The sequence below is a fragment of the Charadrius vociferus genome, unplaced genomic scaffold (assembly GCF_000708025.1).
Source record: "Charadrius vociferus isolate BGI_N301 unplaced genomic scaffold, ASM70802v2 scaffold161, whole genome shotgun sequence".
Classification (NCBI taxonomy): Eukaryota; Metazoa; Chordata; class Aves; order Charadriiformes; family Charadriidae; genus Charadrius; species Charadrius vociferus.
Window position 1 is genome coordinate 3,430,897 of NW_009646928.1, and position 20,072 is coordinate 3,450,968.

The window sequence follows — 20,072 nt, forward strand, 5'->3', positions numbered from 1 at the left end:
TCACACTCACTCCCCCACTCAACTTTTTTTTTTTTTTTTTTGCAGTTCCTACACAGCTGACATTTGTGTAGTTCTATGCAAGAACACTCTAAATCCATACTTGTATTACTAGACACAATGATGCCTCTAGGTTCCCAAGTTTGGATGTGTGTCCTTGTACCCTCCACACTGAGGCAACATCGCAGTACATATCAGATTCCTCTATGCCTTTCCTTACACTATTTTGCACGACAAAGAAAACACAGCACAAGGCTTTGACCCACACTGGTGAGCACAGCACTGTGAACCTCTCCATTCTGCATAGTATGTGCAGACCAAGGACCAACTGCTCAAAACTTTTCCACCCTGCAAGGAGCAACTGCAAGAAAAAAACATTAACCAACAGCCTTCGATTGGTGTGCAGGTTTCCTGAATCCTAACCTTCCAGTTCCAGCATTCTCAATGCCTTTTCCTTACCTTTTTGCTTTAAATACACATGCAGAATATACATTACCCCAGACAGGATTACTACTGACAAAATGGCAATCCATATGATTTATAACAGTACTTCCAAAAGATGGATTCTTTTTACTTATTATCACAAATGACAAACCTTAATCTTTAAAAGTAGGTATGTCTGAGCTCGTGAAAAAATATGAAGGCTTTAGTAATGACAGCTATTTTATTTGCAAAAAATCAGTTTTCTGTTCATAAAGAGGTGTGTTCTAGACCTCCAGCATTTTAGACGGAAATAGTCTAGATTCTAGATCCTGTTATCAATATACTCAGCAAAATTATAAAAGTATATGTATGAGGAAACAAGAAGAAAAGGAGCAAAAGAAAATTTATGAGGCTACAAAGGCCTCACAACAGAATAAAACCCCCCTCTTATTATTGTCTTTGATCTCACAATCCCACAAATATTTTAGACATATCTATTATTCTTATCACCAAAATGTTTGTTTACAATTTAACTTCTGTACCCTAAAATAGGAAGCCATAGTTTGCCGCTTCATGTTAGTTGTTTCCTCAGGGTGTCGCATAACCTCCATTGTGTCAACCTGGAAGACAAAATTCAGATGTTAGAGCTGTTCCAGAAACATGGCAGATCCACCCCACCTCACCCATGAATGTAGGGCTCAGTTTTTGTTATGGTTCCTTCAGGTGTGAGTACTTCAGAGTACTTTATCAGAGGTATGAAGGCCAGCTTCTAACAGATGAGGGACATGCACTGATTTCAGAGAGATCTGTAGGTGTTCCGAATGATTTCACTCCTTTGTTATGATAGTGTGAAACTAGGCCAATGAAGCCGCTGTCAAGACGCAATACTTTATGAACTGACTTCAAAAAAGCATTCCTCTTATCACCACTACAATGAACTCCATCAGGTCTTATTTTCTAGAGAAGAAGAGTAAATTAGCAAAAGGCTGCCTCATTTCGCTCACTTATGGAAAAAATGTTGCTGTTGGATAACAAGTGGCAAACAAAGTAGGTAATCTCAGAATGTGTAAGTCTTTTCCCTTCTGCTGTTGTGGTTACTATTAATTACTTTACATTGCCATTTTGATGCCAAGAATTTCAGCAATCTTACTCTGCTGAACTGCCATAGCTTCAAATAACGCTTTTTCAGCGTTTCAGAAGAGTTATTTTTAGAGGGTATACATGGACAGCAAACATATTGCTCCTTGTATATTTTAGTTATATTGTCAGTACAGCTGTTCTTATCAAAATGAAACCAGAATTTATGAATGAGTATAACCATGGTTACCAATCACAAGCAGATTGTGTTGCTGTATTACAGCTCAACAAAATTAAAGAAAATCAACCAGCATCCTGTTTGCATGGAGCATTAACAACATTTTAGCATTCACTTGCTTTGTGGCAGTTTACCATCTGCTCTGACCAGGTGGCATTTGTATAAACCAGATAATGCTGTTGTCAGCACCTGTGCTACGCTTCCTGGACTTTGCTCCATACGATCATTTCCAACACTCACTGACTTAAGACCACTCTTCTGAACACTAAAAGTAATTGCTGAAAGATTACAGTTCTCAATAAAGTAACTGTGTCTCTTACCTTCAGGAGATATTTAGGAGACTGCATGCAAAATATAAAGGAAATGAAGCACTAAGTAGTAATAGATCAAGAAAATGGTTTTTATGTTGGGGAAGAAATCAAAAGAAAACTTGTGAAGACAAGATGCAGAATACAGATGGTGCAAAGACAGACAGATTTCCATAAGGGTAATCATAAAAATTTCAGTATGTTTTTGTAATCTGTGATGTTTTAGCCCAGAGTCGTGTACATGCATTAGGACACATCTCAAACTATCCCATGAGGGAAAAAAAAAAAAAAAAAGATGCAGTTTGGTTTCAGATTTAAGGATGTTAACAGAAAACTCTAATATATCCCAGGAAAAATGCCTTATCAGCGCAGATAACATCAAACATCTTAAGAAGTCACCTGACAAAGTAAACATCAATGACCTAATGAGAACAGCAGGCATGTCCATGGGGAAAGATACGGGAATGTTTCAAAACTATCTTAGCAAGACAACTGCTTTTTGAGGACTGGTATGTAAATCTCCAGTAAAGGTCAGGTAGAAGACCAAAGCCATACCAGTGAATATTGACAGTAAGCTCAGAATAACTGTTAACCTTTAATGTTAAAAGACAGACAATTTAATTATAATGAACACCAAATCAAGAGCAAAAGCAAATATTTTAAGGACTGCCCTGAAGCCCAAATGCCCATGAATTTGAGTTTCTAAATTGGATTGTCTGTCTAGAAAAGCAGAGACTCTTTGCGATATTGTTATTGGAGGTTCAGCACTCACAATCTCTCAGCCATATCTGGAATATCTGCTGGTCAATAAAGGGTGAGCTTATGCTCTGCCTTTTGGGCAGTAGGATGCTGTAAGCGTCTCCTTTGCACAGCTGCTTATTTTCACCAAACCTGTAGAATGTTACGGTCTTTCAGACTGCTAGTTTGTCAAATATGGTTTACTACAGCCTGCTGGGTTCAAAAGGGTTTTGTTTTGTTTTGGGTTTTTTGGGGGGGAAGGGAACAAACACACAGAAAGGCAGATGGTCAGAAGCACTCACAGAGGAGATGCAACACACTTTTTCTCAGAAAATCAAGGTAAAACCAATATCATGAGATTCCTTTTTCAATGGATGGTGTTGCAAATTCAGATCTCTGCAATCTGTAAGGACTAGGATCAGTTTCCAAATCTTTTTGACAAGAAATATTGGAAGTTTCCATTAGAAAAATTCTGATAGACCCTGAAGCTAGGTAGACTTCCCTGTAAGAATTTTTAGAAGTTTTGTTGCTGGTTAATTTATGACATTGTGTGTCTATGAAGCCATGCAGTTTTATGGTAGGGCAATAATCACATGTACAACAGGCAATAGGCTTTATCACAACTGGCTTGTCAGAAAATGATAGAACATAGTAAGAACGTCATGATATAATCTTGTGTTTTAAATCACAAGCTACTCTTTTAAACTAAAATGAAGAATATTTCAACTGTTGAGTCACATTTTTACATGACAGTAGTAGTGACGTACAATATACATTTATACGATTACAACTGAAATGGAAAACAGCTTGACCTAGAAAAGACAAACTGTTCCATCACTAAAAAAAATATTTATAATAGTTTTGAAACAATATTAAAAGAATGATTTATGACATCATGTCACCTTATGAAGTCACTGGAAATTATTACTTTCACATATTGACCACACCTGCTGCTGGCATGGTATGAAATACTGTAAACCCAAAAAATACTTTAAACAAAAAAGCTCATAAATTAAATAATAAATGAAAATTTCCAAACGTCCAAACAAAATTATGTTTGGATTTTTAAAAAAACCCTATAAAATAGTAATTTAAAATCTTTGTCCTGAAGTTGTTTTAATTCAAAGTTTCATGAAATTATAAGAAAGATTTTTTTTTTCAGCTAACAACTACTTCAATTAACATTTTCTGCACAGTGCTGCACTTACGCATGCCTTTTAGGTCCTTCTTTAAAAATTTGAAGGGTGAGTAAAAACCACTTAAACACTACTTGGTATAACTGATTGTGTTTACGAAAGCTTTAGAAGAGAACTGCTCTATTTTCATTCCAGCTGTATCAATAAAATGTATGCTTAGAAAGCTTATGCTGAATATAGCTGGATGTGGAAGACAATGTGTGTATAGTACAAGAAAATTGGAAAGGCCATTATCTGTCCTTCAGCACCAAAAGTGTTTATACCAGAGAGGAAATAAATCTCTGAAATCCACTTCTGTATTTGCAGGTACAGTGAAGGATGTAGATATCTGAGTGACATTAATTACTGTATCAACATTTGAGCATGAGCTCCTAATAACAGGAGAGAATGAAAAGAAATAGAAAACCCAGAACATAAAATTTTGTAGACTTTTGAACAGTTGCTGTTACCACATTTGTTTTTAAAAATTACTATTATTTGCTTTGGAGGCTAAAGCAAACCCCAAACCCTTAACTAAGCTAAGTCTAACAGTACTACTTAGGAAGCTGGGAGGCTATGTACATGCTATAAGCTCGAGGCACAAGACTTTTCCTCACAAATTAAGTGTACTTAGTTAGCAACACATCCTATTAACTGCCATAAAATTATCCCATCCTTTTGCAATTAGGCCACACACTTTTATGGCAAAATCTAGCAGTGTTTAAATTCTATAGTTGTTTTTTTTTAAAGTATAGTGGTTTTGCCGAGTCATTCTTTTCTGGTCATCTATCAGTCACAAATGTCCCCTGTTTTTTCACTTGCAAATTGAATAAAAAAGGAATCAATATTTTTTATTATTTATTTTGTCTTTCACACTGCTATACACACTATTCAAACTTTACCTAATTAAATTTCTTTCTAGGCCAAAATTCCCAGAGGAAAACCTTGAGCCCATTGAAATAAAAAGGAATATGGCTATCAGTATCAATGTAACTGAGATTTCACTCCATAAGTTTAAAGATTAACCAGTAGTAAGTTGATTCTTCACTGGATTCTGCAATAGGGTCTTCACTAAAACTGCAAACGGTGCTCCCAGCTGAGGTGCATGTTTTCTGATATTAAGGCAGACTCTTATTCAGTAAGAACCTCACTATACACCTATGTCAGCTAAGCATTGTGACCATAGTCTCGCTGTAGTATTTTATGAACAAATGTCTGTCTTGAAAGGGAACACTACTAACCTTGATACGCCCAGCACTAAGCTGTGGAGGCAAAGACCTAGATGCTGCTGTCACTCTGGCTCTTGCCTGTGCCAAGTTACCTGTTCAAAAAGAAAGAAATACATACTACACATACTGTTGAAGAAGCTTAGCAGGGAAAAATTTATATGGTGGCAAATCAGCTTGTACAATTGTACTAAAAATAGCAGACACCACCACACTTCTTCCACACCCCACTCATTACCAGTTGTGCCTGGAGAGCATTCAGCATGGGCATGACAGAGTGCAGTGTTGATTTAAAAGGGAGGAAAAAGCCCGTGATAAGGTGGTATGTCACTGACCTTAGCTACTGAGCTGAGGAAGACAACCACAGCACAAAGGCATACAGCTCAATCACTAGTAATCAATTTCTCTGTGACTCATTGAGAGATTTAAAAGAGAAGACGACAGCAGAAAGAATCTTGTTTCTATGAAATCCTGTGGATCCTGAAGTGTTTAGACAGCATCTTAAGCTCACAAACTAATGAAAGAGATGAGAAAATGATAAGACGGTATCTTTTTTTGACCTTTTGACATATAGGCCTGCTTAATCCCCAATCTTATTGTCCCTTGGGGTTTTTACAGACTGACTCAATTCCTCAGGCAAAACCATATTGTGGTGTCAACTGAAAGTCGAGTGCCTTTTTGTAAATGTACAGTATGACGCGTCCTAAACTTTTTCCTCTGTACGTGTAGAAAGTCAAAGTCATCACAAAATAGCTTTTCAAAATAAAGGCTCAGAGAAGCGAGAGGAAGCGATGTGGGACTGTGCATATGCAAGACACTCTGTATATTTCAAAGTTTTAGCAAGTCTAGCACAAGATGTCCAAATGTTTTCTCTGGCTATATCTTCAGAGGCTAAACTGTGATTAATAGCATTGAAAGAACCCTTTGAAGCAGGATTGGTGACATCAAAGCCCTAATCCATGGGTGGCAGGATTTTTATAATGAGTGGGAAGCATTTTAACACATTTCAAAGGATTTACAGCATGAATAAACAATAGGCCTCTGCAGATGTACCACACACCTTTCAGAACCAGAACACATAAATAAGTGTCCATTTTAATTTAAATGTAAATAAAGTGTTAACACTTCTTTCAGATGCTAAGTGCCTTGTTTGCATCAACTCCAGTGTTTAGCTGTTTGCTTTACAGAAAGTCAGTAACTCCAAACAGTCTTCAGAGTTTTGCTAAACTACATATTACATAACTGGTAAGGAGGAAGGATGGGAAAAACAAAAACCAAGAACACTTAATTGCTGGTAATTATTCCATAAAGCAGCAGAGCAAACCCAGTGTCCACAGAACACTGAAAGGAACCCTTGCTCTTACTTTCCTGCGAACAAGAAAAATACCAGTCCCCTGAAAACAGTTTGGGGGCGAGCACTCAAACACAGCAATGACATTCTTTGGAGTGATTCAAACATTCTGTATTGATTTTAAAAAGTATTTCTCATGTAAGCTACTGGCATTGGGATTGACACAATGCTGCACAACTGGCATGTCATTTCCAGATCTAATAGCACGACCTGACAGTCTAAATCACAGTGCACAACACAAGGTAGGTCCACGGTTTTGGGAACTGCTTTAAGCTATAATGTGTAGGTTAATGAAAACTGCAACTGTTTAGAAAATCTTGTATACCTTGTATTTATATACGTACATGGTACATACAGTATGTACATGTATCTCTCTAAGGTTAAAATGAGGACTTTAATGAGCAAGTAGTCGGTGAATTTATTCTTCTCTTAGCTGTAATTTTAATATTTTTGATGTTAGAAATTACTCTTTTGGGCCTTTTTTGCCAAAAGTAGATAACCTGGAAAGGTTGGTTTTGGCTAGGCTTCAGATTAGCAAGTCTAAAGGTTGAAAGCCTCACACTGGAAAACTGATGACACAACATGGGATAAAAGAAGGAAGTTGGGAGAAGAAACAAATTTGAATCCGATTGCTTAAAATGACTAAAATTTTGTGGCATTTTATAACAAGTTACAAAACTCTAATAACCAAATAAAATTTAGAATGATAAGACAGTTGTTGAAGGTTCACCACACTCACTGCTGGCATTAGGTTTCTAGGGTTGATAATTAATATCCCTGAGCTCTCCATTAGTTCCTCATGCAAAACTAAAACTAAACTTAACATTTCTGATCTGAGAAACCAAGCAAATAAATAAACCTTTTTCTTAATCAAAAATCTGTACTGAATTCACAAACCAAAAAACCCTCAGAAGTGGTTAGTTCCTACTTCAAAAAAGAAGCATTTTACATATTGTGATTTTGTTCTTTAGTTACTTTCTTCTAGGAACGGATACTTATCAATGCTTATTTCATGTGTCAAGTGAATTCCTATGTAATTACTAACTACTGAATCGTGGCATCAGGTGAAACCCATATAAAAAGTGTTATTAGGATTTTCTTTTCCAGATCAAACACAAAATGATGCTTCAATAAAAATTTGTGAATTAGTCATCTCAAGTAGTTCATGTTCAGGAAAATAACTACCTATCTTTAACATTTCTAAGCCATTATAACTAATAAACAGAACAAATGCCATTTGAAAATTAGTCTACACAATAAGAAATGTTTCACCCAGAGTTAGCATGGTGTTTATAGTCAGTAAACATTTGGTACCTGTCCCTGCATTCAATTTTCATTTACAAGGTCATTTATTACTTTACACACCAAAAAATAATTAAATGTTATTCCGCTTTGTGAAGAACATCAATATTTGAGGAACAAACGTTTTTAGATAATAACGTAGCCAGTTAAAACTGCCATGGGTTCCCTGAAAGGTTAAACTGGTTAGAGGTTAAAAGACTGCACTGTGCCTTTCAGAAGTCTAACTTCACACTTATTACATGGCCAACACTTTAGAGAAAATACAAGTGACATCCCCGTAGACTTAAATAAAATACTACCTGTATTAAAATCCAACTTCATAAAATGGAGCAATTAAGCGATTTAAAACCCTCTCGAAATTTTCTTCATTTTTTTGGAAAAGGCATTCATGAGGGAGAGGAGAGAAGTTAATGGTTAAAATTAGGATTAATCTTTGAAACACGTACATGTTTAATTTTACTCACATGCATTTCCTTTTCAGTTCAAGAGGACTGCTCATCTGAAAAATTAAGGCTCCTACCTATGTGTCTGCTGGATCAGAGACTAAGGTCTCTGGGATTCATTTGTGTCAGTGGGCGAGTCAGTCAGCCCCAATGTTTCTCTTTTTTCCCCTCTGTTTAATAAAGTTAGGAGTGTCATTAATCCTTTAAGAAGTTTCAGTCATTAAAGTTTGTGAAATTGCTCTGAGAGCTTCCAACAGAAAGAGAAGTACCAGCACAAAAAATCTATGCACTCACTGGCTAAGATCACTGTGCCAATGCTCAGCAAAACTCCTTTTGTCTTGAAGCTGTACAGGAGATCTCACATCCCTGCAAACATATTCACTGATGCTTCATTTCAGCTAGGTGAGAAAGACCATACTGTCAAAGTACCTTAAAAGTACCTATTATGTAAAGCCAAGCAGGAGAAGTTCTGAAAGTATTTCAAGTATTTACACAGCACAGAAAGAAGAAATGGGTTGTCTTGTTTCAGCTTGGACTTTGCCAGTGCTCTCTAGATCTCAGAAAGGACTAGTCAGCATTCCTGGCTTTTCACTTGCATCCCTGGCACTTACTGTGTGATCTGGCCAAATTAATGATTTGGCCAGCCATTGACTTTCCACACTAATTAGGAAAAGTACACTCTCTGGCTGGATGTTCTGATGTTACTTACAGTTTGTCAGGGCTTCATTATTCTTAGGTGATGGGTTCTGTAAGTAGCATCAAGCAAATATTAGTAATATTAACACTGTATTTATAATCTCATTTTGGTTATGTCTGCAATAGATTACTCCTCCCAAAGTAAGAGCATGCCAGGTAAGAATTACATTAAGCTTTGATACAACCTTTAGTTTGGGAAGTGACTTACAGAGAAAAAAGCCTAATGATAATGTCACCTTACTGTACAAGCTGTACCAGGGATATTACTATTACATAGAGGGCACAGGACAAGCTCTTTCCTTATCCTCATATATTTTATTAATTTCTTTCATGCTTCTGGTTCAGATAAAGGGGAGTTACTTGAAACACCATGTAGATACAGTATAATATGGTCAGAAATGCTACAATGCATTCATATTTCATTGACACCACCTCTAATCACAGCTAAGCACTTGCACTCCAGAAGAGGTACAGACTCAGACAATGTCTTTGACATACACAGATTCTTCTCTGTCTTTCCTTTCAGTACATTTTATCTAGCCTAAAGAAGTCGACTGCTTATCTCCATAATGCATTTTCATCTTCTGCTACTGTAAGACTAAGCTTTTCTTAGCTCAACTATAAATGAATACATGTACTTTTTTATTGGGTACTAATTTGAATCTGGTCACTGACTATCAAAACTCTATTCTTTTGAGCCACTGAAGTCATTTAAGCTAATCTTGTACAATAAAAAGCTAAGAATCCAATTTTCTCATATACTACACATTTTACAGAAGAATATATTTATAAAAATATTGTCTGTAGAACACAACTATCAATACAGACACACTTCCACTGCTGCTTATTGTAAAAGAGAACCACTTTACTTCCTATTCAGAATAAGTAAATAAAAAACGAGAAATTGTATTTCCAAAATCAGATTCATATTATAAAACAGAATCTGATAACCATGAAAACTTTCTAATAGTGAGGCCCACCTGGGAATAACCTAATTATGAGTAATTGCCTCAAGAGCAATAAAAATGGACTTTTTGGCCCAGATTAGTTGAAATTAAGAATCCATGCCACAGTGAACTGACAAATTCCGATTCTGCTTCTCAGTTAAGACTACAGGTTTCTTGAGTCTTATTAGCATGAAGCAGACACAGATCATATTTACAGATACTTAAAAGCTTTACATTGCTAGACTGGGATTGGAGAACCTGAGTGTAAATTCAGCGGTGCTATGCTTTCGACTGCATACGTCGCAGATACTTCAGTGGTCACTTCCCACATTAGTGAGGCACACATTGGCAAACACACAGCATGAGGTTTACAGCAACAAACAAAACTTTGCTTGTAAGCATCATGGATGCTATGTTTAAATACTGTTCTAACAGAGTAGGTTAGCAGACTTCTTGTAGAATGCAAGGGACATAAGACACTGACAGCAGCGGAGATGAAATGAAGGTCAAACTGCCTACTATATTACAAAATGTGCTAATGTACAATCTCAGAAAGAAAGGTCTTAACTTTTACCCTTACCTAGTAAAGAAGAAGCGATTACAGTATATAATTAGTTGGTAGCAGTGCCCAAGATATTTCTAAAACACATCTTTGGGTATTAATGGCTACTTTAAGCAACATGCTCAATTTTCCAGCTGAATTGAATCAGACCTGTAGCCATCTACTCGATTGGGAGTGTGTTCACTGAAATGCAAACATTTCCTGAAATATCACAGCCAATTAGAAGTTATAGTGTAAACAATGCTGGAGTTTTCTACTGCTTGATGCCCAGCATTTTCTTCAGTCAGGTCTGCAGCCTGACTAGCAGGAGACCTGACTAACTGACTGAAAACTGCCTGACAGGCTGGCCACAGCCTGGTCTGGTCAGAGTCCCAGCTGCTGCATTACAGAGAACAAAGTCACTCATCTTTTTATGATTTATACCTTGTCAGAAGACAGGCTATTTCTTTCAGGTATGGACCTTAGCAACTCCTATCCACACAGAATCATAGAATGGTTAGAGTTAGAAGGGACCTTAAAGATCATCTAGTTCCAACGCCGCTGCCATGGCCAAGGACACCTCGCACTACACCAGGTTGCTCAAAGCCCCATCCAGCCTGACCTCGAACACCTCCAGGGATGGGGCATCCACAACTTCTCTGGGCAACCCGTGCCAGTGTCTCGCCACCCTCACAGTAAATAATTTCTTCCTAATATCTACCTAAATCTACCCTCTTCCAGTTTGAAGCCATTACCCCTTGTCCTATCACTACATGCCCCCATAAAAAGCCCCTCTCCAGCTTTCTTGTAGGCCCTATTCAGACAGTAGAAAGCTGCTATAAGGTGTCCCTGGAGCCTTCTCTCCTCCAGGCTGCATAACCCCAACTCTCTCAGCCTGTCCTCACAGGAGCGTTGTTCCAGCCCTCTGATCAGCTTTGTGGTGCTCCTCTGGACTCGTTCCAACAGGTCCATGTCCTTCTTATGTTGGAGGTCCCAGAGCTGGAAGCAGTACTCCAGGTGGGGTCTCACCAGAGCAGAGTAGAGGGACAGAATCACCTTCCTCAACATCTTTGGAGATGTACTATTTGATGCTGTTGTATCTACTCAGAACAACAAACCTTGAAATATCTGAGGAGCAAGAGACAGTACAGAATGACGCAGTCTGTATCATTGGCAAAGTACCTCACCATCAACACAAAGTCCTGTTGGGTCACAATGCCCCATTTCCTGTACCATATCTGTAACTGAGATTAGAAGAAAACTACAAAGGTTTATTTTCTGTGAAGACTTCATTGTTGAGGAATTCTCCATTAATTTAATTACCTCTATTCAGGAGAGAAACAAGTTTATTTCTTCTTCCAGAGGCAGGTGGAAGAATACTTCTAAAAACATACACAGGTTGAAAATATGGTTACCACACATGCTGATTCAGCTCTGGTCTCCCTCACTATTTTATGTAGTTGACATCCTTTCTCTTGCATGTTATGCAAGATTTCTTTTTTCCTCAAAATCATATATGCTTTATCTAGAAAAGCAAAAGTTTGATTATGAAGAACATGGTAGTTATCTCAGTGTTTTATCTCTGCTCTCTCACCAACATGAACCAACAGCAAGCATTCTGGTGGCTCAGACCTCAGCATCTTGTCTCTGATGATCTCAGGACTGTCCTCAAACACTAATTAAGCTTCACAGTACTCAGTTTAACCTGAGGCCAAAGTAATTTTCTATAAGAACAGTGAATACACAGGAATCCCAGGAGAAGTCAAGAATTCTCATTTCCAGCCCACTGTTTGTATTTCCAGAGTATGTTCCCTCTCCATACAATAAAATGTCTTATGGTATATATTCCATCATTTAGGACCTGCTGCTGAAGCTGATCCATACACACACAGTCTGATCAAAATCCAACTAAAGCCTGTGATGATTCCCAATGAATTCAGTGGTAAAAATTCCTATATCAAGCCAAGTCAGGTTGGAATAAGTAAGACAAAGTCAAATAATAAGCGAAAACATAATGCTGGTTTAGTAAAGTACCGACATTTACAGTTTGTTGTAGGGTGAAGGAATAAAGGAAATGGATAAAACAAAGTACAAAATCATAGTAAGACAGCGCAGTCAGAGAATGAAATAGTCTAAAACAAAGACACAAAATCCAGCACAGACTCAGAGGTTTGTTTTCCACCAACTACATTCATCTCTTACATACATTAACCCCTAATTCAATTACTTTGAAAGAGTGGGAAATATAAGCATGTTCTTTGTAAAGGACACACCAAAAAATATTATAGATATTCAAACCAGCAAGGTTATCTGAATACTCAACAAATTTATCTGCTCTACAAACTCACTGGCAAATTTAAAAATAATTGCTCTTCCAGGATTTGATCTTGAGAGCTACTGAATGCTTCCAATGACATACCGAGCATCTTTGACACAGTTTGACCTTACAGCTCATAGTGCCTGTAAAAACTGCTTAATAAACTACTCATTAAAACAACTACTGTATAACGTTCTCTGAATATTTCTCTCTTTAAATTTTGTGTATGCTGCACAGTGAGATCCCATAGGCTACTAGTCAATATAAAAAACAGTAATGCCTTCTGTGCAACACAACTTTTGCTTCCTCAATATCAACACATTTTGAATTTAATTAGGATATAAGGAAGCGTTAAAACTAATTATTGTTCACTATCATGAGATAATGTTCATTGTAGAACTAAGAAGTTAGGCTAGAAACATGAAAATTTAAGAGATATCCCCTCTCTTCTGAGAGAAAGGTAAAGAAAAATTATTCTCAAGATTTGTTCTACAGAGAATGGCCTATTATGAATCAAATCAGTCAGCTCATCAAGTTCTGTTCTTAAACCTGCTCATTCATACTTTTTTTAGGGTTCAATTTGCAAGCGCTTGAAGACCAAAAAAAAATAATCTATGCCTTTTGCCCATTTTCAGTACAACATAATCTGTGAAGTCTCATATTAAAAACAGCGCACTTCTGCTTGGGCAACACCCTTTAGCAAACATAAACATGATAAATCTAACTTGACCCTTCTCAGCTGTTGTGTTTACTGCCATATGCAATTCCAGAGATTCACTGACACTCTTTATTTATAGGGAGTTATTCTCTACAGTAAATAATTGTTATGTCTTATACAAAGCTTTAGGAGGACTGAGACCTTAACTTTGATCTGATAGATGAGTTCCAGTTTTAGGACTATTTTGGGGCATGTTTTGAATCCTACTGCTAGCAAGTCTTTTGCGTATTTGTGTACTGCATTCATCCTATGACACAAAACCTTGGGATGTGAAGAAAAAGAAACACCGAACTGTAAAATGCTCAACTGAAAAACTAAATAAAAAGTAATCCAACACTCTACCTCTCAAACTCAGTTAAGCTACATTTAATTTAGTTTACTGATGTCCCACATCTGCAACCCAGTAAAGTTCACAATTGTTACATTGCACAGCTGTGGTTTAAAGCCTCTCTTTGCACACAACACACTGGCAGCAAAGCAAAACCGATTAACTTTTATATGCTTTTAACATATGGAACAGTTAGAAGTAGGAAAGCCTTGTGTCCCGAGTGAAAATATATAGCTTCCATTAAATTGACTCGAATTCTTACAAAATATAAATTCTGATTCATCTTTAAGTAGAGAGATTATAATTACAATAGCTTTGTTTCCGATTTATTTGACTTAGAGTGCCTGCAGTTATCTCTTAGAGGTGAAAATACTAACACAAAAGTACCATTATAAAAAGATTTCATTGTAGGACAAATTAGTAAAATTAAGATGTATTTGAGTCTTTTGCTCTATTGTGATGTGTGGAATTAAGAGAAAAAAATCCGCTAAGCCCAAATGGAAACATGCTATATTTCAGTGCATAAGTATGACACACACCAAGCCAAAAGACCTGCCACTACTTATTGCGAGAGGAAGGGCTTGTGCTCAATAGGACTGCACAGTGACAAACATGACGGGTCAAATCACGGTTCTGCTGAAAACAATGGCAAAGCACCTACAATTTCAATCGGCCAAGGTTTCACTCTATGCCCAGTAGTATCTGTTCATGGGACTGAAATGCAAGAAAATCCATTTCTTTCCCTCAGTTTCTGACTCTTTGTGAGGAAGGTCTTCCTTGTCTCTAAATTGGAGAGACATGGATTTGATGGATGGAACACTCACTCGGTGCATAAGGAATTGGCTGGATGGTCTCACTTAGAGTTGCAGCCAACAGCTCGATGTCCAAGTGGAGAGAGGAGACCAGTGATGAGTGGTGTTCCTCAGGGTTGGTACTGGGACCAGCACTTTTTAAGATCTTTGTTGGTAACGTGGCCAGTGGGATTAAGTGCACCCTCAGCAAGTTTGCTGACGACACTAAGCTGTGTGGAGCGATCAACATGCTGGAGGGAAGGGATGCCATCCAGAGGGACCTGGACAGGCTTGAGAAGTGGGCTCATGTGAACTTCATGAAGTTCAACAAGGGCAAGTGCAAAGACCTGCACATGGGTTGTGGCAATCCCAATCACAAATACAGACCTGGTGGAGAATGGATTGAGAGCAGCCCTGAGAAGGACTTGGGAGCGTTGGTTGATGAGAAGCTCAACATGAGCCAGAAATGTGTGCTTGCAGCTGAGAAAGACAACCATATCCTGGACTGCATCAAGAGAAGCATGGCCAGCATGTCAAGGGAGGTGATGCTTCCCTCTAATCCGCTCTCATGAGACCCCACCTGGAGTACCGAGTCCAGCTCTGGGACCCCCAACATAAGAAGGACATAGACCTGTTGGAACGAGTCCAGAGGAGCACCACAAAGATGATCAGAGGGCTGGAACAACGCTCCTGTGAGGACAGGCTGAGAGAGTTGGGGTTATGCAGCCTGGAGGAGAGAAGGCTCTGGGGAGGCCTTATAGCAGCAGTATCTAAAGGGGGCCTACAGGAAAGCTGGAGAGGGACTTTTTATGGGGGCATGTAGTGATAGGACAAGGGGTAATGGCTTCAAACTGGAAGAGGGTAGATTTAGGTTAGATATTAGGAAGAAATTATTTACTGTGAGGGTGGCGAGACACTGGCACGGGTTGCCCAGAGAAGTTGTGGCTGCCCCATCCCTGGAGGTGTTCAAGGCCAGGCTGGATGGGGCTTTGAGCAACCTGGGAGGTGTCCTTGGCCATGGCAGCGGAGTTGGAACTAGATGATCTTTAAGGTCCCTTCCAACCCAAACCATTCTGTGACTCTATGAATGAGCTGCTATCAAAGTTATAGACAAATTAATATCGAGACTCTACTCTTGTCACCAAGGAGTTGTGAAAAGTAGTTCCTTAAAGTGATTTTGCAAAAGGCCCTAATTCTTGTGTTCTTTAGTGTGCATAAAGAAAGCCTGAAACATTTTTTTCACATTGTCTCTGAGCACATGGTCTGTGAGTTTTTTGTATTTTTTTTTTTTCATATGGGATGTACATTGTTTATAATTACTTTTTGTTTGAAGGCTGTAAGCAGAGTTGGAGACTCAAAGGCACAAAGAACACAGACTGAAAATCAATACTGAGGAGGGAAAATGACCTTTAGGCAGGCTAATTATAATTAACTTTGTTTTGAAAAAAATCTATTTTCCTCCCATTTTGGACAAAAAAAATCCCCTGTTAAAACATCACTGTCCTAATTCTTCATTGAAGGTTGTGAAAACCTTCATCCCAGTTCTTTTTGACAGATTATGCTCAAATATCTAGGCACCATGAACAAGGAGTGTTTATTAGCAATGGATGATATATTGATACTACATCACTGAATGTACAAGCAATACCCAACACTATCATAATTATTAGACATGATGTTGCTGTAGCAGTAATCGTACCCAGCTCTGTATTTATTCTATGCAGCCAAGCCAAGCCCAGCCCCTACACATCCTCAAAGCTAGGACAGGGATGTTTCCCTGCCTCTCTACTCTGATGGTGGGAAGGCTGGATGATTTCCCCTTGCCTCCCTCCAGATGGCAACTCTCCCCCCTCTCTCCAGCGAGGACCAAAGGCAGAGCAGAGCAACTCCAACAAAAGCTCTAAAGGTCTGTGAGTCATAGAAGGGGAAAAAGTCTGAACAGACTGTGTTTCAAGAGTAGAGAATTATGTTATGCTGCAGCTTTTCTGAGAAGCTGAAGGCCCTCTGGCACACCTCCCTATCCTGCCAGCATGATCTGGTCAGCAGGGGAATGTACAGTAAGAGAGAGGAATAGTGGAAGAGGGAGCTGCAGTCTCAAAAAGCCCCATTGGTGCTTTGCCCAAGCAGTCCGATGGTACCATAGCTTAAAGGTGATGTTGCAAAAATTCTCGAATATCAGGACAGTGAGTCAAATGGTGTGATTCCTCACTGATACCACTAGTGAATGTACCAAGGCTCTCCTTAATTTTCTAATTAAAGCCCTCTTCTCTTAGAAGGGAACTCTATTTTCTCGATCGCATGATCCCTTTTCTCTCTGATGCTTTAGCTGCAACAAAATTAGAGACAAACAGGAATGCACTATATCTGAAAGGGAACATGCAAATTCAACTGGAGTAGTGGCAACTTTTTTTTTTTTTTAATGCTCTACATCTCTCTTGTATTTGTAGTAAATTCTATTTTTATTTCACAACATACAGGATTCTCAGCACAAGAAGCTGTGTCTGTAGAAAAAAGTGACAAATATGGAAACAATTGAGAGAACTGGTAGGTTAAACCAGAATACGTTCATTCAGTTTTGAGGTTAAAGGTCCCTAGAAAGTGCAAACAGATTCCAAAACGTGCTGAATGTGCCTAAGTTTCCACTGAAAGATGACAAAACATGCTGTACACCCTACAAAATTAGTGCCAGAACATTTAAGTTCTGGTGCCTCGTATCAGTAATTGTGCACTCTCTTAACCATAACTTACTATTACAAATGTATATTTAATGCCCTGCTGTTAATTTCTGGCCCTTTAAACTACACAGTCTGCTACTGTGAAATACGAGCATTTGTTAAGAGGGGATAAGTATATTTGATAAATTACAGGGATTAACATGATCTTAAATTAGTAAAAGAATTTAGCCTTTTTAATATTTATTTTCTTGCTGCTGCTCAGTTTTTGACAGCGGAAGACACGACAGTTATATAAATATACTTCAAACAGAGGATCTTCTCAGGGTGGGAAAGGCATCTTTTTGTTCTTACTGGTATTTAAGAACTACGTTTTCAGTAATTGTCAGACCCATGTTACGAGTCTCAAATTCCCTCTTGCTTCTGGGATAGCACCACCTAGTGACTATTACACATACTAGAGATTGCTGCCTGGCAAAAACCACGTACGCTGCAAATTCCAGAGCTAGTTGCAAGCAGATGTGAGAATGTGCTGTCACTCATCTTCAAACAAAACACCAGAGATACTGGCAGAAGGCTCATTTCAAGTCAGGGTTACCTGGAGAGATGCAATATGGCTTCCATGTAAATTATTAACTTTCGCATCACTCAGTAATCTACAAAAAGCTGGAGAAAATTATATCAAGACTATGAATCTTAATCTGTATTTTTTCTGGTGTGCTTTAGGAATGAAGCACATGTTGAGTGGAGGGAAGAGGGCTAAGAGGCAAGGACAGAGTGTGATGGGACATTTACACAGCCACTCTTATTTTGTTTACAAAAGCCTCTTCGAAGAAAGTTAAGAGAATACCATTATCTTTTCTCATTGAGCAGAGATGCAGCAGCATTGCCAGCGATACCTTCTGTTCTCAGCCAAACCTTTCATTTATCTTGCAAGCTGCCAAAACTAAACCTGGCAACAATCTGATTTTAGAACCCAGAGGCCCCAACACAGGATGTGAGTGCCAATTATATTAGACAGCTGGAAAAAATAGAGCAAAATCACAGACTTTTAAAAAATAAAAATGACATAAGGGTTTTAAGCTAATCTTATAAAACCATGCACAGGAGCATATGCATAATAATTTTTTTATCAGGATGTCCTGCACCAGCTTGACAGAAATACAGACAGCACTCAACTTGCTGTGTGCTCTTCGTGGAAAGGTTCTACAAGGGGAGGCAGAAAGCAGGCAGATCATGATGTAAATAGGAAACAAGGAAGCAATGTAAGAGACAAAACAAAAAAGTGGAAATACACTAACATGGTAACTATACATTACTGCAAAGAGCAGTATCTTCTTATTGAACCTTTCATATGTCTTGGGCAAAATACTCAAGTTCAGCTCTGCTGCCACTGAAAATACCTCCAAAGAGCCAGCGGAAGATGAGTATGCACGAAAGCATCAGCATTCTGATTTAAAAATAGCAATAAAATCAGAAGTATAATATTTACAATAATTAGGACTGATAGATGGGACAAAGCACCTAATCCGTTTCATTCCAACAATAGCTCCAAGGTATAAAGTGCCCAGTAAAGAGGGATGTAGAGGCACATTTGACCAGATGTGACTTTTCTTTTTTGCTTTGCTTGATCCATCCAGCATGAGTAAGAATCTCTTTTACCAGTTTAACACAGACTCAAACGTCAGAAGCAGACACAAAGATTCTTTGTTACCCACTTGGGCACAAACCAATCCCATTCCATTTTAAACTATAGCCTCTTTCATCTAAGCTTGTCGTAGCTGAAAGGTGAAGCAGATTCCTCATTGGAACCTCACCTCTCAGGAACTCTAAAAGCATAATTTGAAGGGGAGTAATCCAGAGCCTTCTAATTACAGGGAAAAGAACAGAGACATTGTAACAGGAATCTATCCTACGTAGAATATAAACAGATATTTTCCTACCAGTTTTACACACGCAAAGAAGGCTCCAATATATGTTTTTCTGCTGATGTTCTTTTTCTACATAGAAATCTCAAAAGAGACTAAAGGCATCACCAGAGGCTATGGCTGGGCTACTGAGGTTCCAGAAATTCCAGACAGAGCTGCTGCACAGGCACAGAATTGCGTCTACAGCCCACGTACAATAAGCCTACACAGCACTACCTAATGTGTGTACACTTATTTCTACCTGAAAATACAACAGCCTCATTTGTATATGTCATATCCGATAACAATAATTTTGCAATCTAATACAATCCATTATATTTAGATTATTCGTTACTATTACATCTTTTTCTTACCCATTATGAAAAAAGATACTTTAAAAACGTAGAAAGTATTGAGAGATGTGTACATTTGTTGGCTTGTTTGCATGTATACTGCAGAACTACAATTTGTATAGGTTACTGGTATTCTAGCATCTATGGAGAAATCAAACTTCATCTTGCTGTTTTTTTAGTTATAGATCTGTGCACTTTCACGTAAGTCAGTGTCAACAAACTTTAAATCAACTGAATTAATTAATTCTAGCAGATTAGTATGTGTTTTTTATAATTTGTAAGAAGCTTTATGTATTGCATCAAAGCATCTAAATAGATAGATATTACCTCCAAAACAACTTGCCCTACATTACATGATTTATGAACCGTAAACACGGTACACAAGAATCTATCAACTGAAAACTGAACTTAGTAAAGGACTAAGAACCAAGGAACAACCACTCTCATATTCTCATCCTGCTCTGAGAATAAGCTCTTGCCCTACAGGTCAGATGATCGGCCATTCTCTGGAGTGAGGGATGAAT

The 20,072-nt window shown here is 38.1% G+C and overlaps 1 protein-coding gene across 1 annotated transcript in view; it reads right to left on the reverse strand.

The window, feature by feature from the left end:
* The window catches only part of MYO3B (myosin IIIB), a 181,285-nt gene that overhangs the window by 75,505 nt on the left and 85,708 nt on the right, over positions 1-20,072 (reverse strand). Inside the window, 5 exon segments of the mRNA XM_009894642.1 lie at positions 963-1,040; positions 5,518-5,530; positions 8,956-8,982; positions 12,961-12,988; positions 15,615-15,626. Coding sequence (XP_009892944.1) covers positions 963-1,040; positions 5,518-5,530; positions 8,956-8,982; positions 12,961-12,988; positions 15,615-15,626 — 158 coding nt within the window.